The following is a 26,905-nucleotide window of genomic DNA, read 5'->3' as shown; positions in this document are numbered from 1 at the left end:
AGAACCGTCATTTACTGTGTGTGGAGGAACTTGAGACATTTGTATGTGTGTGTGTGCAGGTATTCTGGTGCGTTGAGGTCCTCTGGAGCAAATGCGCCATCTCAATACTTCACAGCAGGTCAGTGTGTTATTTTCAGGACAGAAATGTGGGCGGTGCTACAAACCATGCTGACCACAGATTGATCCAACAGAGTAGTGACCCAAGACAGGACAGTGTTACAATTGTGTGTGTGTGTGTGTGTGTGTGTAGCTCTGTGTGACCTGTACGAGTCGATGGATAAAACATCCTCTAGTTTCCCCTCAATCATCTTGCTGCAATTCCTGCATATGGCCTTCCCTCAGTTTGCTGAGAAAGATGATCAGGGACAGTACGTACAGCAGGTTAATATACTGTACTACACCCTCATCCCTACACCCTGCTCCTTACCCATAACACCATAGCACCAAAGGGCCAACAGGTAACTGATCTCTTCCCCCTCTACTCTAAACCATACATCCATAAACCTAAAGGGTCATTAGGTAATTAATAACTACCCTCTGATTTCTGCACTCTACCCCCGCAATCACTCTCATCGTATCTGTGTGTGTTCAGGATGCCAATGAGTGCTGGGTTCAGTTGATGCGGGTTCTCCAGCAGAAATTAGAAACTCAAGAACCTGAAACCCCCATTCAGGTAAGACACACTAGTTATATGGTTAACAGAAAGTTACTTAAAATGTGTCACTGTAAAAATGTTCCTGGTTTACAGATGAGTGACTGTGATGGCGGCACTGCAGCTTCATCCACAAAGAAAAACTTCATTGACCAGTTTTTTGGGGTGGTGTTTGACACAACATATCCTTTAAGATCTGTAATGCTGATTCTGATTCACAGTGTTGGACATTTATTTATATATATATATATACACACACATACAATGTGCATGTGCACACATTCCTCTTTAACTCATCCATGTGCAGAATGAAGTGCATGGAGTCAGAGGACGAGGAACCCGTCGTAGGTCTGGAGAGCAATCTACAGCTCAGCTGCTTCATCAACTAGGAGGTCAAATATCTAGCAAACGGAATTAGATTGGTGAGTATCTGAGAGGGGGGTGGGGGGTGGTACTCTGCATTCTGATTGGACAAAATTTGACCAATTTTCTGTATTGCTCTGATTGTAGTGCAGATTAGAAGCACAGGTTTATATTAACGCATTTGAATGCTAATGTTAATATAATGTTATTGTTTCTATAGTAACAGCTCACTGACACTCACTTAGGGATGTGCTGTAATAAAAGTATAACAGATTTTCTTTCTTTCTTTTCTGAGTTATACTAATCCTGTTATCTTCCTTTTCTCTTAATCCTGCAACTACAAGAGGAAATGAAAACATTTTCTCAGTCAAGTCAAGAAGCTTTTATTGTCATTTCAACCATATACAGTATAGTTGTTACAGTACACAGTGACATGAGACAACGTTTCTCCAGGATCATGGTGCTACATAAAACAAAGACAGGGCTAAGGACTTGTAAGTAGTCCTAGCCACATAAAGTGCAACTGTGCAACCTGGTGCAAACAGTGCAGGACAAGACAGACAAGACAGTGTAGACAAAACGTTACAAGACAATACAAAAAGTACAAAAAATACAATGCACAAAAGACAATAAACAGTAACCAGAAACAGCACCGACCGAACAGTGTTAATACTGTGTGTGAATACTGAATGTTCAAACAATATTTCGTGCAGTAACATCAGAATAAACAGTTTCTTAGCAGCAGGTCCTTGGGATAATATATAGAATTGTGCGAAAACAGCAAATGACTGAAATATTGTATATGTAAACAGTTTGATGTGTCAGTGTGTGTGTTTTGTGAGGGTCTATGCAGTCCATACAGATGATGTGTGTGTATGTTGTGCTCAGTACAGTTCAGTTCAGTTATTGAGAAGTCTGATGGCTTGTGGGAAGAAACTATTACACAGTCTGGTCGTGAGGGACCAAATGCTTGGGTACCTTTTTCCAGATGGCAGGAGGGTGAAGAGTGTGTGCGAGGGGTGTGTGGGGTCATTCACAATGCTGTTGGCTTTGCGGATGCAGCATGTGGTGTAAGTGTCCATGATAGAGGGAAGAGAGACTCCAGTGATCTTCTCCGCTGTCCTCACTATCCGCTGCAGGGATTTGCAATCCGAGATCGTACAGTTCCCAAACCAGGCAGTGATGCTGTTGCTCAGAATGCTCTCAATGGTCCCTCTGTAGAACATGGTCAGGATGGGGGGAGGGAGATGTGCCTTTCTCAGCCTTTGTAGGATGTAGAGATGCTGCTGGACTTTCTTGATGATAGAGCTGGTGTTGAGTGAACAGATAAAGTTCTCCGCTAGATGAACACCAAGAAATTTGGTGCTCTTGACGATCTCTACAGATGATCCGTCGATGTTAAGCGGAGAGTGGTCACTCTGAGCTCTCCTGAAGACCACAACCATCTCTTTAGTTTTATCCACATTCTGAGAAAGGTTGTTGTATCTGGTCCAGCAGCCTTCCGTGGATTAACTCTGCATGGAGTTCTCCTCATGTCGGCCGTAGATAGACAGAGTATCTGGTCATACTCAGACCAGTAGAGGGATGGTCTTCCTTGCCGCTACGTTGTTCTGCACCTCAAACTGAGTGTAGAAGTCGTTCGGCGCATCTGGGAGGGAGGCGTCGCTATCACAAGCAGGTGAAGCTGTCTTGTAGGTCGTGATCGCCTGTATGCCCTGCCACATGCGCCGGGTGTTTCCACTGTCTTGGAAGTGGCTGTGGATTGTCTGGGCGTGTGCGCGCTTTGCTTCTTTGATGGCTCAGGACAGTTTGGCCCTTGCTGTTCTTAGGGCCACCCTGTCCCCTTTTCTGAAGGCTAGGTCTCTAATCTTCAGCAGTGCTCGCACGTTAGCAGTCATCTACGGCTTCTGGTTGGAGAGTGTGGTGATGGTCTTGGAGACAGTCACAAACTGCACTGACGATGAGCAGTACGTAGAAACAAGCACAGAGTTCTTGCACCATTCCGTGTTGATATAAACACACACCACCACCGCGAGTCTTACCGCACAGAGCTGCATTTCTGTCGGCTCTAAATGAAGTTAGCCCGTCCAGCTGAATGGCGGCGTCCGGAACTCTGTCGCTGAGCCACGTCTCCGTGAAAACAAACACACAGCAGTTTCTAATCTCTCACCATGTAGAGTGTTTGAGTCGGATGTTGTACAGTTTATTGTCCAGGGAGCAAACATTTGCTACTAGAATGGACAGGAGAGCCAGCCGGCTAGGGTTTGTTTTTAGCCTAGCACAGACACAGACACACATCGCTTTCGGCATCCCCTCCCCTGGTCTCCGGTATCAGGCGACACCGGGGACTGGAGGCCTGGTCTCCGCATCAAGCAGAGGTCACAAAGCCTATCCAGTACATCATCGTGCAGTTTGGTTGTTGCACGATTTCTGTACTTTATTAGTTCCTGGTGGTTGTATACATGAACACCACTGTCTCTGGTATCCATGTACAAGCAGTAGTCGGGCTAAATAGCGCAAATAAAACCTTAAAAGAACGTAAATACACCATATTGAATCCGGAGTGGCCTCTGCGTGCTACTGCCGCGCCCCCAACTCTGTACGCTCTATAGGAAATCAGTATGACGCTAAAACGTTTTTATTATTTGCATGTTTTTTTTTTTTTTACAATACATGTTTGTTTATCTGTGCGTTTCAGTCTAAAATCAGTCGTCTCCCAGGGTACCTGACTGTTCAGATGGTTCACTTCTACTACAAGGAGAGGAAGTCTGTTAACACCAAAGTTCTCAAGGTAAGATCACTTTACGTAACCTCAGTACACCACCTCAGGTATACACCCTTTGTTGTGCAACATGTCCTGGACTAGGGCTTAGGCTTATAGGTGAAATTAGACAGGGTCCGGTTCCACCCCCAGTACTTTTAGTTCTGCAGCTAGGAAAATATCAACCAAGTATTTTTTGGTTCTGCTAAATCTTGATCATTTTGCACATAGGACATGAAATTTCCCCTCATGCTGGACATGTATGAGATGTGCACATGAGGTCTGTTTACCACCCAGTCTAGGGTTGGGCTGCACAGAGTTATAGCTCTGGATTCAGTGATTTGATACCGTTATAAATGGACAAAAACAAAGACACAAAATAGAATTTCTAGATAAGTGTACTGGTATATTTTCATAGATAAACAGTGTATACAATCAACAGTACAATGTTAGGGAGTTAGGGAAGTCCCACTGTATTTTTCTTTTCTTTGCTTTCAGGTAAGAATAGTTACCTAACTATTAGAATTGTTTGTTTATTATTTTGGCCTGGGCCCACCCTGAAGTGACTCCGAAACACACAGGGGGAAAAAGGAACCCAGTCCTAAAGAAAAAAGGCAGCCACACCCCTACTGCCAGTGACACATTGAACAATATTACAGTGATATATATATACAGTATGTATATATACAAAGTGTAACCACAGTAGCAATTACAAGGGTAAAACAAGCTCAGAGTCAATCAGGCAGAAGTCAAAACCAGAACAAGAACTATCACAACAGCACAATAATCAATCTCTCACAACACTACAACCAACCACCACTACTAACACCCTCCACCTTCTTCTTCTGCTGCTTCCTCTTCATATAGCAGATCAGTGATGATGTCATCGATATGGGGGCAGGCTAAACATGAGCGTAAGCAGAGAAGGCGTGCGAAAACATTGTATAAAAGTAGGGCGTGTGACCCAGCCCGAATTTCAAATTCAATTTCGGCGGGATGTAAGTCATTTTTTTCCTCAGAGGAAATGATATTTATATTTTTTGTAGTAACTAGTAAACAAACACTTAAATAAGCTTTATGTGCTGCTTACGTTTTTGGTAATGTAGTGTTTAATATTAATTATTATTATTTTTCCATATAGATTACAATGGAGATGTTTGAAGTCAGAGTGACCACCTTCACTGGAAATCCTTTCAACCTCCAGGTTGATCCAGGAGACACAATTGGGAGCGTCAAGGAGAGGATGCAGGTCCTAAAAAAGATACCACCAGTGGCTGCTCATGGGTGACACCCTCCTGGATGACGGGTCACAACCTGTCCAACTACAACATCCTGAAGGGGTCGACCATTATGCTGGTGCTCCACTTCAGGACCTGTGACAGCTGTGTTTTGGTGTACCCCCTAACACGCCAGTCAGTCAAACTGACCAATCCATAGGGATGCACACTGCACGGCTTCGGTGGATAAACGTTCAACACCGAACGACATGAACACAACGGCTCTTTTAAGGTTAAATCTTAAACCTTAAGCTTTGTTCATAGAACTTCAAGTAATTTTTATACAATTTTGTAAATCTGTTTTTTTGTTGTTGTTTTTTTAAACTAGATCCCTCAAACATCTATCAGTGATATAATGAACACACTGAATGATATTCTGATACTCAATTGCACATCATATAATTTCATATATAAGAGTACATTTTTTCCTGTGGCACCATTGACCATGGACCACGAAATATGTAAAATATCAAAAATAAATCTTAAAGTAATATAGACTCACTGAGTGTGTGTATATAACAATAATTTGTTTTTAATTTAATCCTGTTTTTTTTTTTTATTGTTTTTTAAATATTTTATTTGTTCAATTCATAATTCATATTTTAATATAATTAAAAATAAAATATTAAAATATGAAAGATTTTAATTTTATTTTCTTATAGCAGCACAAAGTGATTCAATAACGGCTTTTAGCATCACAAAGTGATTCAAAATAGGGTTTTAGCAGCACAAAGTGATTCAGCGTGTATACAAAATATTTTTTGTAGTCACTAGTAAACAAACTTAAATAAGCTTTATGTGCTGCTTACATTTTTTTTAATGTAGTGTCTAATATTAATTATTTTTCCATATAGATTTAAATAGAAATCGTTGTGGAGACCCAGTTCGGCGACGTCTTCCCCCTCAAGGTCCAGCCAGGAAGCAGGGTTGAAGACGTAAAGACCGCCATATCTGCTCTAAGAGGGATTCCCCAAGACCACCAGATCCTGATCCTAGGCTACACCATCCTGGAGGACAATCGCACCCTGTCAGACTACAACATCCAGGAGGGGTCGACCGTCTGCCTGGTGATCCGCCTCAGGACTGCACGTTAACACCCGTTCAACACCGAACAACGTGAACACAACCAGTATATAATAATAAATAATAATAATAGAAAGGACGTAGAAAGAAAAAACAAACTATTATTATTATTATTATTATTATTATTATTATTATTATTTCTGTCAGGACCACTTTGTCAAATGAGAATTTATTAGATGATAGTATACAGTTAGTGTTGGCGGTATGGTTCTGTTCTGGGAGCAGCAAGACGTGGAGATTTAAGACGTAAACTGGTACAACGAACACAGGTTCTGGCATGGTGGAGTTGGGGTTGCAGGAGGGAGTTTAAGTCGCAGCGGGAGCGACGCGCTAGAAAGCGGCTCAATGAATGGGAATTTAAATGGTCGGGTAATATGGATGTCGTAACCGGATTGGTGCGCGTCATGGACAGCTGATGAACAGCTGATGCACGCTTGACGACGTAGCCTGCCAGAACTGACCCGATGCTTGATTATTATTATTATTGTTGTTGTAATTCTTTTAATGTACTACTTTTACATGCAAAACAAAAATGGAATTCTGTATTAATATTTGCCTTATGCTTGTTTGCAAAAAAAAAGAGAGAGACAGAAATAACAAAACAATAGTTTAGTTGTGTCATGACAGCATGTGAAGCTGCTACAACGTTAACGAGATAATAGACGAACAAAACACAAAGCGTTTATGGCCATGTCCACACTAATCCGGATATATTTACGTTTTCCAAAAGTTGCTCATCCACACTGAAATGTATGAAAACGCTTACATCTCCCTACTGCGCATGAGTAAAGCTTCGACCTGCATCATTTCCGCTATACGTTTATTTACTTTCGACTGCATCACATGACTAAAAATGCGTCATAGTATTCAAAAGCCTCCTTCTTCACAGTCTACACTAAGACACGAAGACGGCATTTTCAAATTTATCCGCTTTGGAGAGCGTCTTCCAACAGCTATGTTTTCATTGACTTAAAATGCTGTCTCAGTGTGGACGAAAGGCCAAAACGGAGAGAAAAATATTTGTTTTCAAACGAAAACGTATTAGTGTGGACATGGCCTTAAAAACACTTAAGAAATTAACGGTTGCCAGCTTTTAGGGCGGAGCTGCTGAACACCTAAAGAACAACAAGCTCTGGTCTGGAAAATAAAAATTTTGATTTTTATATTTAATAAAACATGCCTTTGGAATTTTTCTACAAAAAACAAACAAACAAAACAAATCCAGATTCCATTTAAATAGTATAAGAACAAATACATTCAAATTTTGGTTTTGCACTATAAAAGATCCCATTGTAACGTTTTGAATTGGCATTTGGTCCTGTATTTTAAACAAGAATACAATTAGTCAGATTTAAAAAAAAAAAAAAAAACACTAAACAAAATGAGGAAAAAACTCCACACTTGTGCTATTTAGATCTCTTTGGCTTTCTCAGTGAGGAACAACATTCATCCTGTTTGGACACATGAAAAGTTCAGCACCTTTTTGGCAGCTTACATTCTTGAATGTTGTTTGATTTTAGAGCACTGTCACAAACACAGATACCAAAAGTAAAAGGCACGTTGGTTTAAAAAACAAATCCACTGTAAGACGTTTAGTGAATGCAGACATGAACGGTTGCTGGATCGAAACCCGTCCACGTCGCCGACAGTCGCTGTTGTATCCGAATCCTCAGTGGGGCATGAGACAAAAACCTCCTCTTAAAATGAGGAAACCTAAATTAAAATGAGCCTATAGAACCAGAGCTGTCCAGAGCTGCTTCTGAAACTTCATCCCTCGAGTACAGAATATAAATACCTAATAATAACGTGTCCGAGTTAATAAATAGGTAAATAAATAAACCAGGCAGAGCAACAGTTGTGCGTCGCATCGAATCGAGATGCTGACAGGGAGACAGCTGTTTACCAGAAATACTGGACACACAGGAACTCACCTTTAGAAACATGCTTAGTGAAACCGGGCATAGCCTGGACAATGTCTCTGTCTCTCTTAAAGGGAATGTATCCACACACCATGTCAAACAGCAGGGCGCCCAGAGACCTGACGGTGAGCGGAAGTGCTTCGTAGCGTTGTTGCAGGATCCATTCAGGTTGGCTGTAAACTCTGGTTCCTAACAGGAAGAAAGAAACAGGCCATTTGGTACAAATCAGGAAACATGCAAAGATCAACATGAGCAGTCAGTTTGATTAATTGTTGCTAGGAGGTTTGGACAAGGACCCTTATTCCTGGTTGATCCAGTTCTTCACCCGTCTTACCTTCAAAGTCTGTGTAGGCCATGTCCTTCAAAAGAGCCCCAGATCCAAAGTCGATGATCTTGACATCTCCGGTACACATGTAAACTAGAATGTTCTCGTCTTTGATGTCTCGATGGACGATTCCTCTCAAGTGGCAAAACTGAACCGCTTCAACCACCTGCTTTAAAAACCTGTTGGTATGGTGTTTTTGGGGTGATGTGCAGTGCCATTTCTCCTCCAAACATGGTATGTATATTATGGCATCCAAAGAGTTCAATTTTGGTCTCATCTGACCAGACTATATTCTCCCAGTATTTCACAGGCTTGTGCAAATGTTTTGCAGCAAACTTTAAACGAGCATCAACATGTCTTTTCTTCAGTAGCGGAGTCTTGCGTGGTGAGCGTGCATACAGGCCATGACGGTTGAGTGCATTACTTATTGTTTTCTTTGAAACAACTGTACCTGCTGATTCCAGGTCTTTTTGAAGCTGTCCACAAGTGATCCTTGGCTCTTGGACAACACTGCTGATAATTCTTTTCACTCCTCTGTCAGAAATCTTGCGAGGAGCACCTGGTTGTGGCCTGTTTATGGTGAAATGATGTTCTTTCCACTTACGGATTATCAAGTCAAGAAGCTTTTATTGTCATTTCAACCATATATAGCTGTTGCAGTACATAGTAAAATGAGAATGTTTCTCCAGGTGCTACATGGTGCTACATAAAACAAAGACAGGGCTAGGACTTAGTAAGTAGTCCTAGCCACATAAAGACAGACAAGACAGTGCAGGACAAGACAAACAAGACAGTGCAGGACAAAAGACAGTGCATACAAAAAGTTACAAGACAATACACAAAAGACAGTAAACAGAAACAGCGCCGACCGACCAGTGTAAACACTGTATGTAAATACTGTATGTTCAGACAATATTGCTTGCAGTGATACTAGAATGAACACAGTTTCTTAGCAGCAGGTCCCTGAGATTGCAAAAAGTTGTTGCAAAAACAGCAACAACTGAAATACTGTATGTGCCAAATGACTGAAATGTTAGACAGTGTGTGCAAAGAGCAAAAAAGTGTGCAAAACAGCATGTAAACAGTTTGTAAATAGTAAGCATGTAAACAGTTTGATGAATGTAAGCATGTAAACAGTTTGATGAATGTAAGCAGCATGTAAACAAGTTGATGGATGTATATTATGGGATTATGGCCCCAACAGTGCTCACTGGAACATTCAGAAGTTTTGAAATCCTTCTGTAACCAATGCCATCAGAATGTTTTGCAATAATAAGGTTGCGAAGGTCTTGAGAGAGATCTTTGCTTTTACCTATCATGAGATGTTTCTTGTGTGATACCTTGGAAACGAGACCTTTTTATAGGCCATCAGTTTGGACAGAACCAGCTGATATTAATGTGCATTGACAAGGGGCAGGAATGCTTTCGAATTACTGATGGTCTTGGCTTTCCATGCCTTTTTGCACCTCCCTTTCTTCATGTGTTCAATACTTTTTCCCTGTGTCATTTAACATTATTAAACATAACTTAATTTACGGACATCTATGGTTTGATTTTTTGCATAATCTTTGCACGTGTGGATTGAATGGGTTGTTACCAACATCTGGTGAAAATTTCATGTCAATAGCACCTTTAGAAATAAATTTACTGAGAAAAATGGTGACGTGTTCAATACTTATTTTACCCGCTGTATACAGTATGTGGGGTCTCCTGTCCCCAAGGCCCCTGCTAGTGCAATGAACAGATGACATCGGGTCCCATTCACACCTGGTATTTACCTGTTATTGTCCTGGGTAACTGGATCATAACTGGACAACACTAAGTACAGATGTGAAAAGGTTCAGCATTTTTGACAAGAGAAACTCAGTGACATAATAAAATCAGTAGAGCTAAAAATACTATTCTCTAAACTCTACACATTTTCAGCCGATGTCCCACCATCAGTGTGGAGAGGCCTACAACCCCTCATGAACTACTTAACACCACTGAACTCGGACAACACTCTACAAAAAGACCTGAACATGTGTTCTCCAGGTTCAATATTCATTAACAAGCCATCAACGCTTCCCCCGAGTCAACACCTCTCCTTTTCCATTTCCACACAGATAAAATACTTCTTGCACCTTGCACAATTTGTTTTCCTGGACTAATATGATCACGCCAAATATCATTCACCACAAACTCAGATCTCCATGCCAAAACTCACCTGTAGCTGGATCACAGGTTTCCTAACCAACCGAGAGCAGCAAGTGAAGCTGGGACAAATCACATCCAGTACTTGGATGCACTGCTTGTTCTTTCTGCTCTTCTCCATTAAACTTATTGTCAAAATCCATAAAATTTGCTAATGGTGACAGGTCTAAGTCTACATAGGAGGTGGAAAGGCTCTACCTCTAATGCAGACACAATAATCTGGAGTTTAACACTGACAAGACTCTTGAGATGACAGTGGAATTTAAAAAGACCCTACACACAGTCCAGTGTTGAACAGTTGTTAAGTTTTTTTGGCACCACCATCAAAAATTGTCATCCTCACCACTAAAGCACAGCAGACGAGGTACCTTCTTTGCCACCTGACTGCTGAAGACTTTTCAACTGTAGCAGCAAAAGAGATTCTAGAAGTCATCCAGTCTTCCACCACTGCTACAAGCAAATATGACTATAAGACTACAAGGTCTCGTCCATCATTTGGGAGATTGTTTACCACGCCCCATCTTCCTCATTTCCAGATAGAAATAAAGGCTGAAACAGATAGTTCCGGTTTAGAGGAAGGCCTTATGATAATGAACCAACTGGTGGCCACTGTGCAGAACACTCTAGTTGATGCACACTGAGACATGTTCTGATAAAGCTCTGATGACATCACTGTTTATGGAAGTAGCTGTAGGATACATCAGGAAACTGACAGATGATACAATCCATAAAACCATCATAAGAATTTTTCCCAACAGAAGCCATTGGTGGATAAAACCATCGGAATATCAAGCTAGAGTAACAGCACCAACAGGGTCATTCTATAAGCTTGTGGATGCAGATGTGCAGCTTGGGGAGTGTAAAGGAGAGGGAAATGCTTTCATAATCCCTGATCACAACATGAATAATGTTTTTAGGTTAGGAAGGCAGGAACATCAGGAAGGCAGCCTACCAGGTCCTTAGAGCCTGTGCTGGGGTGAGAAAGGGTTATGGGCCTTGCTCAAGCTCAAGGGTTTTGTCCAAAGGTGGCAGATTGACAGTGCAGGAGCTTGAAGTCAGTTCTCCTGATCAACAACCCAGAGCCTTCACCATTTAGCCACCATTGCACTATGCACTAATTGTGTATAATGAATGATGTAAAATTACAGAGTGGAATAAAACAGATTTATTTGTTTTCTTTACAGTGAAATGTATAAGAACAGATAGCATAGATGGAGTGTTACAATATCAGTGATACTTAAACGAGAAATCACGCAGTACATAAGCAGCTAGGCGTAAATATTAAAATATTAGAGCGTCAGAATGAGCTGGAGAGGAGTTGGCTCATAAACAACTCTAGGCAGACCCTGGCAATGGTAAGATTATCCTGATCAGGAGACGTTCATGGCGGCACGGTGGCTTAGTGGTTAGCACGTTCGCCTCATACCTCCAGGGTTGGGGGTTCGATTCCCTCCTCCGCCTTGTGTGTGTTGAGTTTGCATGTTCTCCCCATGCCTCGGGGGTTTCCTCCGGGTACTCCGGTTTCCTCCCCGGTCCAAAGACATGCATGGTAGGTTGATTGGCATCTCTGGAAAATTGTCCATAGTGTGTGATTGCGTAAGTTGAATGAGAGTGTGTGTGCCCTGCGATGGGTTGGCACTCCGTCCAGGGTGTATCCTGCCTTGATGCCCGATGACGCCTGAGATAGGCACAGGCTCCCCGTGACCCGAGGTAGTTTGGATAAGCGGTAGAAAATGAGTGGGAGAGAGAGTGAGTGAGGAGACGATCATGCATTGTGCATCTAGCCACTGATTGAGGATGTTTTCCTTGCTTCAGTTTGGTGTGTTTGAATCATGCTTATAAAATCTCAATGTAATGAATGATCAGGGCCCATCCTCTCTCATGCTACACAAGAAGCGTTGGGTTCTGTTGCGCAACAGCACAATTAAATTGTGAACCAAACACTTTTCTCTTGCCCGTGCCTACCAGTGTGATATTTTCTCAAAATTTCCACAACACAACATTATTACAGCTGTATTTTTTCTTTACTACAGCACAGCGACCCACTGCCACAGAACCATTACTCTTACCATAAATAATCTTACCACTGACTGTAAACTCAAGTTCATGTTCACATCAATCATCAGAATGAAACATTAGGAAACATTTTTTATATTCTTTCTTTCTTTATTCTTATTTTCTGTCAGTTGCAGAGTCACTTCTTTGTGTATTTTCACAAGGAAATCACACCGATCCTGATGTGGATCCCGTCTCTCACTGAACCCAAGTGGTTGGTCCTGTTTCTGTAAAAACAGAGATTTCATATTTATGCTATTTGAACTGTGCCTTATTTTCTGGTCCATTAAAGACATGTGGTTTAGTACAGCAGACAAGGAAAGAGTTACAGTACAAGAACAGTCACAGTTTCAGGAGAAGAAATGTTTACCTTTTGTAGCTCCTCCATGTGAATCAGGATATTCCTCATCTCATTATACTCACTCTGAAGGAGGCTGTGAACCTCCCACTCTCGTTCACACTCCTAAAACACACACATAAAGAACAAAAGGTGGAAATCCAAGTGATTAATGTTTAACCAGATTTAAGTTGGAGAAAAAAATTTTACAAAAAGATACTTAATTGTCAGGTCAGACCTCTCCTTCTCCAGCTGAGTGATGGTCTCCACATCCTTCTTCCTTTCTACACTTTCAGCCAGACTGAGCTGAGAGAACAATTATGACCCAATGAATTTATTTACTTCTACTCACACATTCGGAGACTTGTAAATACTGACTCATTACTCAGGAGAATACTCTAAATGAGTTAGTGGATAATTAACGAACGATGGGAAGAAACAAGTACACACACACATACACAGTGTTTACAAAGAGTTTACTACCGTATCATTGTTTCATGAGAAGGAATGTATTCATCTCACTATTTTTCTCCTCCAGATGAGTGATGGTCTTCTTAATTTCATCATTCTCTGCATGAAGGATGCTGTGAGCCTCTCGCTCCTAAAACACATACAGAAAACACATGAGGTTTAATTCGAGCACTTAATGCTTAAACAGAAGTAAAGTCCTCATGGTCTTGATAAAGGAGCTGATTGGTGCAAGGCTTTTCTCACTTACATTCAAAAGTTCAACACTCTGCAATAGTTTATCAAGGAGCTGTTTCTCCATGTCCTCCAATGATCCTTTCAGCTTCTCCACGTGTTTTGTCAGGTGAGTGTTCTCCATCTCCAGCTGATGGACAGTCTCCAAATACTTCTCAGCATCAGCCAGAGTGGACTGAGAGAATAACAATTAAGGCTCAATAAATCAGAATCAGGTTTATTGGCCAAGTGTGTTGACACACACAAGGAAATTGGTTCCAGCTGTTTGTGACTCTCAAAAGTACAGACATAAATAACACTATACAAGATAATACAGACTATACAAGACAATGCAGATGTGATACTATAGACATTATGAGTATTAAATATGAATACAGAATATATGACTGATAAGTTATGTGGGAAATAAATAAATGTATTTACTTCTACTCACACATCCAGACACTTTTAAATACTGACTCATTACTCAGGAGAATAGTCTAAATGTGTTGGAGGAATGAATCTAATCCATGAATCCAGTCCATGAATCTGTTTAATCGGAATTGTGGTGGAAATTGATAATTTAGAGATGTTTGTAAGGCCTTGTCCTTCTATGCTCATGACTGGTAGTTATTGTGACTACAAACTGTCATTGCCAGTGGTTGGATAAGATAAGATAAGATAAGATAAGATAAGATTGCTTGCTTGCAAGGTTTAAGAAAACCCGCTGCTAAGGGCTGACGAGCTTGGCGTAGACTCTCCAGAGAGCAAAGCAGGTTATGGGAAAAGACAAGAGAAAAAGAGGCCAAAAAAAGATAAAGTACACACACATAACACAGAGTACAGAAAGAGATTAAGAGACAAAAGCAGGCTTTCTGGCACAGAGAATGTCAACTTTAAACTGAGATATTTATGATCAGAAAACCCATTATCCACTATCTCCAGATCATAAAGAGAAATACCATATGATAACACAAGATCAAGAGTGTGTCCACCTTGATGGGTAGGTACATTTATATGATGATCTACAGTCCCTGACAAAAGTTTCGTCGCTTATCTATTTTGTAGAAACACCTTCTATTAACCTGACTTTTAATTCATCAATTGTTGTTAGAAATAGCTCATATGAAAAGCTAAAACCCTCCCAAATGATGTTTAATGCACTGAAATAAATTAGTTTTACTGAAAAAAAGATTTATCATTTAATCAAGACAGAAAGGTCAAATTTTGACCTTTCAAAAAAAAAAAGGTCAAAAAAAAAGTTTTGCCGCCTCTCAGAAATTGAACAAATTTACTGCAAATACAAAAATATGTCAGCAAATTAAGTAGTGGTGCTGTGAGATCCAAATTTAATATCTTGTATGACTTCCATGAGCTTGAAGGACTGCATCCATGCGGTTTGGCAAGGATTCATACAATTTATTGATGAAGTCATCAGGAATAGCAAAGAAAGCAGTCTTGCATGCCTCCCAGAGTTCATCAATATTCTTTGGTTTCATCTTCCATGCTTCCTCTTTCATCCTACCCCACATATGCTCAATGATGTTCATGTCTGGTGACTGGGCTGGCCAATCCTGGAGCATCTTGATCTTCTTCGCCTTGAGGAACTTTGATGTGGAGATGGAAGTATGCGATGGAGCACCATCCTGCTGCAGAATTTGGCCTCTTTTATGGTTGGGAATATAAGAGGTAGCTAAGATTTCTTCGTATTTTAGACTATTGATGTTGCCTTCCACCCTGCAGATCTCTCGCACACCCCCATACTGGATGTAACCCCAGACCATGATTTTTCCGCCACCAAACTTCACTGTTTTCTGGGTGAATCTTGGATCTATGCAGGCTCCAGTAGGTCTCCTGCAATATTTGCGGCGACTGTGGTGTAATTCAATAGAAGATTCATCTGAAAAATCCACCTTCTGCCACTTTTCCAGCGTCCAACCTTTTAGCAGGCTGTGGGCCTTGGCAAATGCCACATGGTTTTTCAATTGTCTTTTGTTTAGTGCTGGCTTCTGGGCACTGATTCGACCATGGAGGCCATTTCGAGACAGAATCCGACAAATTGTTCTGGTTGACACAGGGGACTTCAGGTAACCAGGCCTTGTGGTGCTCTGCTGCAGTGGAAAATGGGCTAGCCTTGGATTTTTGAGCCAACAAACGGTCCACTCGAGCAGTTGTCTTGCGGGGTCTGCCTGACCTGGGCTTGTCCAAAACATCTCCAGTCTCTTCAAATCTTTTTTTATCCTCTGTACTTGACGCTGAGACACATTGAAGGTTTCTGCCACATCAGCAGTGGATCTGGTCTTCAGCCTCTTGATAATCAAAACTTTAGTCTCAGGGTGAATCTTAGGCATGTTTGCAGAGGTCTAGTTGCAGTTGATAGTGTACTGGGGTTCTTTTTATACACACCTGAGACCTAATTGATCCATTATTAGTCACAGGTGAAGCTCATATGACAAGGCGACAACACTTATGTCTGCAAAAACTGACTCAATGGGCTTTACCAAGCTGTGAATATTAGAATACTTTTTGACAGTTTCGTTTTGCACTGAAACATTATTACAAAAGCTGTTGGGATTAAAATGAGCCATCTCTTGTAAAAAAAAATCTTGATTAGAAATATATTTCAGCGGCATTTCAGGTCAATTTGTACACAAGCGACAAGACTTTTGTCAGGGACTGTAGATCGGTGGTTCCCAAACTGGGTATATGCGTACCCCTGGGTATATGGGTACGCCAAATAACAGAGGGGGTACGCGAACAAAATGCTGAAATGTACTGTTAATGTAATTATACCGCAACTAATATTCAACCAGACATGTATTTCTCAGAATAACTATAAAGACGTGCCCACTCTAGTGTACTCACAGCAAAGTAGCCAGGTAGTGCCATAAAAGGTCAAATTCATGACATCCAATCAAATTACCCTATCTGCGGTAAACAAAAATCTGTGTCCATTCAAGTGTCATGTGTAAGTGCATGTCTTTATGTATCGCATGTAATTCACACATAGTTTTTATCGCTGATATGGCAGAAGACGTTTTAAAACGAGTATTGCTTCGCATAAAATCCAGCGATTTCTGCGCTTTACAAATCGACGAATCGACTGATGTAGCTGGTTTGGCTCAGCTGCTGGATTATGTTCGGTATATTTATGATGGTATTTTCCAGAGAGAAACAATGCAAACAACTGGATTTGCCATCCATTCTCTGCCACCCCACAGCACACCTGCCCATTTCTGAGCAAGAGAGTCTCATTGAAATCTCTACGAGTGGCGCTTTGAAAATTGAGTTTACACAAAAATCACTACCAGATTATCCTGCCTTAGCAGATCGCGCTTTGTAAACATTACTCCCCATCTCGATAACATACCTGTACGAAAGTGGGTTTTCAGTGCTTACCAGCATAAAGACTCTGCTAGGACAATGATTTAAGACTAAAACTATATCCGACACAACCAAACATCCCAGAGTTATGCAAGTAATTTCAAGCACATCCATCTCATTAAACAGTGAGTCATTTAAAAAAAATTATAAAAATATATATGATTTGTATAATAAAGTTGTGTTTGATCAAATAAGTTATTTTATGAAGGTACATCATGTGTTTAAAAAAAAATCCGGACCATAATCCAAATCCAAAATCCGGGGGGGGAATAAAATTCCTGTTAAATTCCTGGGGGGGTACGTCTCTGTAAAGTTTTGGGAACCACTGATCTAGAACAAAGGCATTTATCAACGTAATCAACTCTTTGGCTAAAGAGTCTATAGTGCAACACACATGTATGTTAAAATCTCCAAGAAATAACAATTTCATACTTTAAAGTACAATTTCATAGATTTAAAGTACTTCATACTTTAAATCTCTAAAAACTCAAACTTCCACAACAGATTTAAAGTCCTCAACTTATTACTAAAAGGGCTGATTAGTGCAAGGCTTTTCTCACTTACGTTTGTTAGCTCGTCATACTCTCTGATAGACTCAAAGAACTCCTTATCCAGTTCCTCTACTGTGTCTCTCAGTATCTCCACCTGCTTTGTCAGGTCAGACCTCTCCTTCTGTAGCTGAGTTATGGTCTCCACATCGTTCTGATGTTTCTCCTCACCTTCAGCCTGACTGAGCTGAGAGAACAACAATTAAGGCTCAATGAATTTATTTACTTCTACTCACACATTCAGACACTTTTAAATACTGACTCATTAGTGGAAAAGTGAGGAAAGATGTGAGGAAACATGTACACACACACACACACACACACACACACACAGTGTTTACAAAGAGTTCTCTACTGTATCAATGTTTCATGAGAAGGAATGTTTACCTTCAGTAACTCCTCATTCTGAATCAGAATCTTCTTCTTCTCCTCCAGCTGAGTGATGGTCTTCTTCATCTCATCATTCTCTGCATGAAGGATGCTGTGAGCCTCTCGCTCCTAAAACACATACAGAAAACACGAGGTTTAATTCGAGCACTTAATGCTTAAACAGAAGTAAAGTCCTCATGGTCTTGATAAAGGAGTTGATTGGTGCAAGGCTTTTCTCACTTACATTCACAAGTTCAACACACTGCATCAGTTTATCAAGGAGCTGTTTCTCCATGTCCTCCAATGATCCTTTCAGCTTCTCTACATGTTTTGTCAGGCGAGTCTTCTCCATCTCCAGCTGATGGATAGTCTCCAAATCCTTCTCAGCATCAGCCAGAGTGGCCTGAGAGAATAACAATTAAGGCCCAATGAATTTATTTACTTCTACTCACACATTCAGACACTTTTAAATACTGACTCATTACTCAGGAGAATAGTCTAAATATATTGGAGGAAAGGTGAGGAAAGATGTGACGAAACAAGTGCACACACACAACATGTTTAATTTATCCTAAGGTGTTCCATCAGGTTGAGGTCAGGACTCTGTGCAGGCCAGTCAAGTTCCTCCAAATCAAACTCGCTCATTTATGTCTTTATGGACCTTGAATTTTGCACAGGCGTGCAATCATGTTGGAACAGGAAGGGGCAATCCCCTAACTGTTCCCACAAGTTTGGGAGCATGCAATTGTCCAAAATGATTCTCAAATGATTGATTTGACACTCCAGAGAACATGTCTCCACTGCTCTAGAGACCAGTGGTGGTGTGCTTTACACCACTGCATCTGACGCTTTTCATTGCACTTAGTGATTTAAGGCTTAGATGCAGCTGCTCGGCCATTGAAACCCAGTCCATGAATCTGTTTAATTGTAATTAAAGTCCTCATCTTATTACTAAAAGGGCTGATTAGTGCAAGGCTTTTCTCACTTACGTTCGTTAGCTCGTCATACTCTATGATAGACTCCACGAACTCCTTATCCAATTCCTCTACTGTGTCTCTCAGTATCTCCACCTGGTTTGTCAGGTCACACCTCTCCTTCTGCAGCTGAGTGATGGTCTCCACATCATTCTGATGTTTCTCCTCACCTTCAGCCTGACTGAGCTGAGAGAACAACAATTAAGGCTCAATTAATTTATTTACTTCTACACACACATTCAGACACCTTTAAAATACTGATTCATTACTCAGGAGAACAGTCTAAAGTCTGAAAACGTGAGGAAATAAGCAGGTTTATTGAGATGAAATTTTTACCTTCTTTATCTCATTATACTCTGTGTGAAGGAGGCTGTGAACCTCCCACTCTCGCTCACACTCCTAAAACACACACATAAATAACACAAGGTGGAAATTTGAGTGTTTAATGTTTAAACAGATTTCAGAAGGAGAAAAAAATAAACAAGAAGATGGTTAATGTTAGGTTTTTTAACACTTACGTTCATTAGCTCATACTCTCTGTCAAACTCAAAGGACTCGTTTTCCAGTTCCATTACTGTGTCTCTCAGTATCTCCACCTGCTTTGTCAGGTCAGACCTCTCCTTCTCCAGCTGAGTGATGGTCTCCACATCCTTCTGATGTTTCTCCTCACCTTCAGCCTGACTGAGCTGAGAGAACAAAACAAGGCTCAGTGACTTCATTTACTGTAGTTCTACACACACATTCAGATGCTTATTATACTCACTTATTACTCAGGAGAATAGTGTAAATGTATTGGTTCAAAAAGTGAGAAAAAATGTGAGGAAACAAACACACACACACAAGCACACACTGTTTACAAAGAGTTCACTACAGTATAATTTTTTCATAAAAAGAAATGTTTACCTTCAGTAACTCCTCCTTCTGAATTAGAGTCTTCTTCATCTCACTGTTCTTCTCCTCCAGATGAGTGATGGTCTTCTTCATCTCATCATTCTCTGCTTGAAGGATGCTGTGAGCCTCTCGCTCCTAAAACACATACAGAAAACACATGAGGTTTAATTCGAGCACTTAATGCTTAAACAGAAGTAAAGTCCTCATGGTCTTGATAAAGGAGCTGATTGGTGCAAGGCTTTTCTCACTTACATTCACAAGTTCAACACACTGCAATAGTTTATCAAGGAGCTGTTTCTCCATGTCCTCCAATGATCCTTTCAGCTTCTCTACGTGTTTTGTCAGGTGAGCCTTCTCCATCTCCAGCTGATGGATAGTCTCCAAATCCTTCTCAGCATCAGCCAGAGTGGACTGAGAGAATAACAATTAAGGCCCAATGAATTTATTTACTTCTACTCACACATTCAGACACTTTTAAATACTGACTCATTACTCAGAATAGTCTAAATGTGTTGGTGGGAAGTGAGGAAAGATGTGAGGAAACAAGTGCGCGCACACACACACACACACACACACACACACACACACACACACACACACACACACACACACACACACACACACCACATGTTTAATTCATCCTAAGGTGTTCCATCAGGTTGAGGTCAGGACTCTGTGCAGGCCAGTCAAGTTCCCCCAAATCAAATCAATTTTATTTGTCGCATACACATACATACAGGGTATGATATGCAGTAAAATGCTTTATGCAACTGTCCGGTATAAGAATAAAGATATAAAAAGTATAAAAAAGCAAAAAATAAAAAGAGAATAAAATAATAAGAAAGTATAAACTATATAACAATATGAAATATATGGAGAATATGAAGAAATAATGTATATACATACTGTATACATAAATATACATATACATAAATGTGTATGGTTTTTAAAGATTGTCCTTATAGTGTCCAGTATGGTGTGTAAATAGTGTATAAAGTGGCACTGTGCTGTGCAAGTCCAGAGTTAAAGTGACCTTAGAATGTTCAGGTGAAGTATGGTGTGTAAATAGTGTATGGAGTGTATAAAGTGGCACTGTGCTGTGCAAGTCCAGAGTTAAAGTGACAGTGACAGTCCAGAATTAAAGTGTCCGTGCAAAAAAAAGGTGGGATGCATAGAACAGTGGGGATGGAGAGAGAGGTCCAGTGTTAGATCCTGGGTGTCTCCTGGTTTAAGATCCGGATGGCCTGCGGGAAGAAGCTTCTCCTCATCCTCTCTGTGTTTGCTTTCAGGGAGCAGAAGCGTTTCCCTGAACACAACAAAGAAAAGAGTCCATTGTTGGGATGGCTGAGATCTTTTACAATCTTCCTGGCTCTGGTCCGGCACTGCGTGCTGTAGATGTCCTGCAGGTCAGGGAGCTCAGTGTGGATGGTACGTTCAGCTGACCGCACCACCCTCTGGAGGGCTCGCCTGTCCTGCATGGTGCTGTTCCCGAACCAGGAAGTGATGCTACCCGTCAGGACGCTGTCAATGGTGCAGGTGTAGAAGGTCTTTAGCACCTGAGATGGTAGTTTGAAGTCCCTTAAGCGTCTCAGGTGGTACAGTTGCTGCCAGGCCTTCTTCACCAGGGTGTTGATGTGACAGGACCAAGACAGGTCCTGTGTGATGTGAACACCTAGGTACCGGAAACTGTCCACTCTCTCTACTGGGGTCCCGTTGATGTTTAGCGGTTGGTATGACTGCTCCTGCTTTGTGCTGAAGTTCACTATCAACTCTTTAGTTTTGCTGACGTTCAGGAGAAGATTGTTCTTCTGGCACCATCTCTCCAGGTTTTTAGTTTCCTGTAGGTAGGCCGTCTCGTCATTGTTGGAGATCAGGCCCACCACAACAGTGTCGTCAGCAAACTTGATGATTGTGATGGAGTTGGAAGTGGCCACACAGACATAAGTGTACAGTGAGTACAGCAGAGAGCTCAGAACACAGCCCTGGGGGGCTCCAGTGCTGAGAGTGAGGGTGGATGATGTGTGTTTGCCCACCCGTACAGCTTGTGGTCTGTCTGTCAGGAAGTGGTCTGTCTATCCACTGACACAGCGGCAGGCTGAGTCCCAGGACCTCCAACTTGGAGATGAGCGTGGAGGGAATTATGGTTTTGAACGCTGAACTGTAGTCCACAAACAGCATTTTCGCATAATTCCCTTTTCTGTAGTCCAGGTGGCTCATCGTGGTGTGGAGAAGATGAGCAATGGCGTCCTCAGTAGAGCGGTTCTGGCAGTATGCGAACTGTAGTGGATCCAGTGTGTCTGGTAGTGATGCAGTGATGAAGTCTCTGGAAGCACTTCATCACTACTGAGGTCAGAGCTACAGGGCGGTAGTCATTGAGGCAGGTGGGCTGGGGTTTCTTCGGGACAGGAACAATGGTGGACTGTTTGAAGCATGAAGGGACAACAGACTGTTCCAGTGAGAGGTTGAATATCTCAGTGAACACCGGTGCTAGCTGGTCAGCGCAGGCTTTCAGAACCCGACCTGTGATGCCGTCTGATCCTGCTGCCTTCCTGGTATTCACTCTCCTGAATGCCCTCCTCACATCATGCTCTGAGATGGTGAACGTGTTTACATCTCCAGCTCTCTCAGCGTGCATACTGTTTGTGCCGCTAGCACCGCTTGCGTGGTTATCTGCAGCCTCAAAGCGAGCGTAAAAGGTGTTTAGCTCGTCAGCCAGAGAAGCGTCCGCATTCCCCATTCTAGAAGCAAGTGTTCTATAGTCCGTAATGTTCCTTAGTCCCTGCCACAGGCTCCCAGAGCCACCATGTTGGAACCGTGACCCTAGTTTCCTCCCGTAGCGCCGCTTTGTTTCCTTTACCACTCTGCGCACACTGATTGGTCAGTCCAGCGCGCAACCTCCCTCTGAACTGGAGCTTCCTGTTTCAACCTTTGTTTGTAAACAGGCATGAGGAAGATGGCGGCATGGTCCGATTTCCCAAACAGTGGATGTGATACTGCCTTGTAGCTGTTCTTAAATGGTATGTAGCAGTGGTCCAGTGTCCTTTCGCCCCTGGTGGGGCAGGTGATGTGCTGCTGAAAGTTCGGTAGTGCGCGTTTGAGGTTGGCACTATTAAATTCACCCACCACAATGAGTGCAGCGTCCCGATGCTGTTTGGTGTAGCGTTAGTGTGTCGTGTAAGTCCCATACTGCAGTGTCTGTGTCCGCTTGAGGTGGAATATAAACGGCACTGACTATGACCGAGCTGAATTCCCGAGGTAGATAGAAGGGCCGACATTTGATGGTCAGTAGCTCCAGATTTGGTGTGCAGGAGCGTGTAAGAGGAACGATGCTCGCGCTGTCGCACCAGTGGTTGTTCACCATCAGACACACTCCACCACCCCTTGACTTCCCCGACTCCAGTGTTCTGTCCATGCGATGAACCGAGAAAAACTCGGCCGGCTGGATGGCGTGGTCCGGTACCGCAGGGTTCAGCCATGTCTCGATGAAGCAGAGAAGGTTGCAGTCCCGAATGTCCCTCTGAAACTTGACCCTTGCCCTGAGGTCATCAAGCTTGTTTTCCAGACTGGACATTGGCTAACAGGATACTAGGTAAGGGAGTGCAGTGTGCGCGTGCCCTCAGCCTGTTCCTGACACTGGCTCGTTTCCCTCGCGGACGCCGGTGTGGGTCGCATCCTTTGTTCCCCCTCAGGATCTCGCTCGGCCAGCATGGGTCCGAGTTTAAAAACAGTGAAGGGTGAGTGGATTGTACACCAATAGATATCAGAGTGTCTCTGTCATATCTAATGATGTCCATCTTCTATAAGTAAAACTGTAGCTATATAAATAAAAATATAAAATAAACAAAAAAGTCAAATTGTAACTGGAGCAGTCGTGACGGCAGCTGACCTCACTGGCGCCATCTTGGTCAGCGCGCACAGAGCTTGATCAAACTCGCTCATCCATGTCTTTATGGACCTTGATTTTTGCACAGGTGTGCAGTCATGTTGGAACAGGAAGGGGCAATCCCCGAACTGTTCCCACAAGGTTGGGAGCATAAAATTGTCCAAAATGTCTTGGTATGCTGAATTATTAAGAGTTCCTTCCACTGGAACTAAGGGGCCAAGCCCAACCCTTGAAAAACAACCCCTACCATAATCCCCCTTCCATCAAACATTACACTTGGCACAGTGCAGTCAGGCAAGTACCGTTCTCCTGACAACCACCAAACCCAGACTCCTCCATCGAATTTCCAGACAGAGAAGCTTGATTTGTCACTCCAGAGAACATGTCTCCACTGCTCTAGAGACCAGTGGCGGTGGGCCTTACACCACTGCATCTGACACTTTGCATTGCACTTAATGATTTAAGGCTTAGATGCAGCTGCTCAGCCATTGAAACGCAGTCCATGAATCTGTTTAATTGGAATTAAAGTCCTCATCTTATTACTAAAAGGGCTGATTAGTGCAATGCTTTTCTCACTTACGTTCGTTAGCTTGTCATACTCTCTGATAGACTCAAAGAACTCCTTATCCAATTCCTCTACTGTGTCTCTCAGTATCTCCACCTGCTTTGTCAGGTCAGACCTCTCCTTCTGCAACTGAGTTATGGTCTCCTCATCCTTCTGATGTTTCTCCTCACCTTCAGCCAGACAAAGCTGGGAGAACAACAATTAAGGCCCAATGAATTTATTTACTTCTACTCACACATTCAGACACTTTTAAATACTGACTCATTACTCAGGAGAATACTCTAAATGTACACACACACACACACGACCACACACTGTTTACAAAGAGTTCACTACAGTATCATTGTTTCATAAGAAGAAATGTTTACCTTCAGCAACTCCTCTTTCTGAATTAGAGTCTTCTTCATCTCACTGTTCTTCTCTTCCAGATGAGTGATGGTCTTCTTCATCTCATCATTCTCTGCATGAAGGATGCTGTGAGCCTCTCGCTCCTAAAACACATACAGAGGACACATAAGGTTTAATTCGAGCACTTAATGCTTAAACAGAAGTAAAGTCCTCATAGTCTTGATAAAGGAGCTGATTGGTGCAAGGCTTTTCTCACTTACATTCACAAGTTCAACACACTGCAATAGTTTATCAAGGAGCTGTTTCTCCATGTCCTCCAATGATCCTTTCAGCTTCTCTACGTGTTTTGTCAGGTGAGTCTTCTCCATCTCCAGCTGATGTACAGTCTCCAAATCCTTCTCAGCATCAGCCAGAGTGTCCTGAGAGAATAAGAATTAAGGCCCAATGAATTTATTTACTTCTACTCACACACTCAGACACTTTTAAATACTGTCTCATTACTCAGGAGAATAGTCTAAATGTGTTGGTGGGAAGTGAGGAAAGATGTCACACCATGTTAAACACAACATGTTTAATTTATCCTAAGGTGTTCCATCAGGTTGAGGTCAGGACTCTGTGCAGGCCAGTCAAGTTCCTCCACATCAAATCAAACTCGCTCATTTATGTCTTTATGGACCTTGATTTTTGCACAGGTGTGCAGTCATGTTGGAACAGGAAGGGGCAATCCCCGAACTGTTCCCACAAGGTTGGGAGCATGAAATTGTCCAAAGTGTCTTGGTATGCTGAAACATTAAGGGTTCCTTCCACTGGAACTAAGGGACCAAGCCCAACCCTTGAAAAACAACCCCCTACCATAATCCCCCATCCACCAAACATTACACTTGGCACAATGCAGTCAGGCAAGTACTCCTGACAACCACCAAACCCAGACTCCTCCATCGGATTTCCAGACAGAGAAGCTTGATTTGTCACTCCAGAGAACATGTCTCTACTGCTCTAGAGACCAGTGGCGGTGTGCTTTACACCACTGCATCTGACGCTTTGCATTGCACTTAGTGATTTAAGGCCTAGATGCAGCTGCTTGGCCATTGAAACCCAGTCCATGAATCTGTTTAATCAGAATTAAAGTGCTCATCTTATTACTAAAAGGGCTGATTAGTGTAAGGCTTTTCTCACTTACGTTCGTTAGCTCGTCATACTCTATGATAGACTCAACGAACTCCTTATCCAATTCCTCTACTGTGTCTCTCAGTATCTCCACCTGCTTTGTCAGGTCAGACCTCTCCTTCTGCAGCTGAGTTATGGTCTCCACATCCTTCTGATGTTTCTCCTCACCTTCAGCCTGACCAAGCTGAGAGAACAACAATTAAGGCTCAGTGACTTTATTTACTTCTACTCACACATTCAGACACTTTTAAATACTGACTTATTACTCAGGAGAATAGTCTAGATGTTTTGGTGGAAAAGTGAGGAAAGATGTGAGGAAACAAGTACACACACACATACACACACACAGTGTTTACAAAGAGTTTACTAAAGTATTTACAGTACATTTATATTTACAGCATTTGGCAGACACCCTTATCCAGTATTATTGGATACATTAACTCTGGTTCACTAGGTTATATACTTAAGATGCCAGTTGAAGTGTTTCATGAATAAGTAGGTCTTCAAACCGTCGTCTGAAAATAGCCAATGACTAAGCTGTCCGGACCCCTAGGGGAAGTTCATTCCACCACCTTGGTGCCAGAACAGAAAAATCTTTTTGTATACTTGCCTCTTACCCTGATGGTAAGAACCAGTCGCGCAGTGCTGGTATATCTGAGCGTACAGGGTGCAGTGCGAGGAGTGATAAGGGCTTTGAGGTAAGAGGGTAAGAGAAACAGTATCATTGTTTCATGAGAAGGAATGTTTACCTTCAGTAACTCCTCATTCTGAATCAGAATCTTCTTCTTCTCCTCCAGCTGAGTGATGGTCTTCTTCATCTCATCATTCTCTGCTTGAAGGATGCTGTGAGCCTCTCGCTCCTAAAACATATACAGAAAACACATGAGGTTTAATTCGAGCACTTAATGCTTAAACAGAAGTAAAGTCCTCATGGTCTTGATAAAGGAGCTGATTGGTGCAAGGCTTTTCTCACTTACATTCAAAAGTTCAACACACTGCATCAGTTTATCAAGGAGCTGTTTCTCCATGTCCTCCAATGATCCTTTCAGCTTCTCTACGTGTTTTGTCAGGTGAGTCTTCTCCATCTCCAGCTGATGGATAGTCTCCAAATCCTTCTCAGCATCAGCCAT

General features: G+C 42.0%; 2 protein-coding genes and 1 long non-coding RNA gene across 3 annotated transcripts; 1 reads left to right on the top strand and 2 right to left on the bottom strand.

The window, feature by feature from the left end:
• The first annotated feature begins 638 nt into the window (after positions 1–638).
• On the top strand, positions 639–7,713 carry LOC132849092 (uncharacterized). Its single transcript, XR_009648811.1, has 7 exons — positions 639–673; positions 749–850; positions 960–1,074; positions 3,714–3,806; positions 4,644–4,774; positions 4,918–5,285; positions 5,908–7,713. It is a non-coding gene; the product is annotated as an uncharacterized LOC132849092 (long non-coding RNA).
• Positions 7,714–8,035: 322 nt separating this feature from the next.
• Positions 8,036–13,037, bottom strand: LOC132849260 (serine/threonine-protein kinase pim-2-like). The gene is made up of 4 exons (XM_060875513.1): positions 12,999–13,037; positions 12,803–12,855; positions 8,390–8,559; positions 8,036–8,244 (listed from the first exon to the last, which is right to left on the bottom strand). Exons 1-4 carry the CDS (start codon positions 13,035–13,037, stop codon positions 8,036–8,038), a joined length of 471 nt encoding a protein of 156 aa, XP_060731496.1.
• Positions 12,536–26,905, bottom strand: LOC132849259 (restin homolog). Its single transcript, XM_060875512.1, has 19 exons — positions 26,753–26,905; positions 26,525–26,635; positions 25,789–25,959; positions 24,869–25,027; positions 24,629–24,751; positions 24,276–24,446; positions 20,065–20,223; positions 19,825–19,947; positions 19,440–19,607; positions 19,258–19,320; positions 18,937–19,107; positions 18,192–18,350; positions 18,014–18,076; positions 17,595–17,762; positions 13,684–13,842; positions 13,488–13,566; positions 13,204–13,271; positions 12,999–13,091; positions 12,536–12,855 (listed from the first exon to the last, which is right to left on the bottom strand). The coding sequence occupies exons 1-17, from the start codon at positions 26,903–26,905 to the stop codon at positions 13,258–13,260; spliced, it is 2,214 nt and encodes a 737-aa protein (XP_060731495.1). The 3' UTR covers positions 12,536–12,855; positions 12,999–13,091; positions 13,204–13,257.

This window comes from Tachysurus vachellii, chromosome 7, assembly GCF_030014155.1.
Source record: "Tachysurus vachellii isolate PV-2020 chromosome 7, HZAU_Pvac_v1, whole genome shotgun sequence".
Taxonomy (NCBI): domain Eukaryota; kingdom Metazoa; phylum Chordata; class Actinopteri; order Siluriformes; family Bagridae; genus Tachysurus; species Tachysurus vachellii.
The sequence above is the reverse complement of the archived record's forward strand: the minus strand, read 5'-3'. Positions and strand labels throughout refer to the sequence as shown.

Bases quoted from the DNA above. Each gene is read 5' to 3' on its own strand.
- LOC132849259 (XM_060875512.1), bottom strand. From the start codon at position 26,905: ATGGCTGATGCTGAGAAGGATTTGGAGACTATCCATCAGCTGGAGATG. The intron at 19,108-19,257 runs GTAAAAATTTCA...TTGTTCTCTCAG, and splicing joins AGTATAATGAGATAAAGAAG to CTCAGTCAGGCTGAAGGTGA. The intron at 18,351-18,936 runs GTAAGTGAGAAA...TTATTCTCTCAG, and splicing joins AGTATGACGAGCTAACGAAC to GCCACTCTGGCTGATGCTGA.
- LOC132849260 (XM_060875513.1), bottom strand. From the start codon at position 13,037: ATGAGGAATATCCTGATTCACATGGAGGAGCTACAAAAG. The intron at 12,856-12,998 runs GTAAACATTTCT...CTGTTTTTACAG, and splicing joins ACATGGAGGAGCTACAAAAG to AAACAGGACCAACCACTTGG. The intron at 8,560-12,802 runs GTGTGATTTCCT...CCATACCAACAG, and splicing joins CGGGATCCACATCAGGATCG to GTTTTTAAAGCAGGTGGTTG.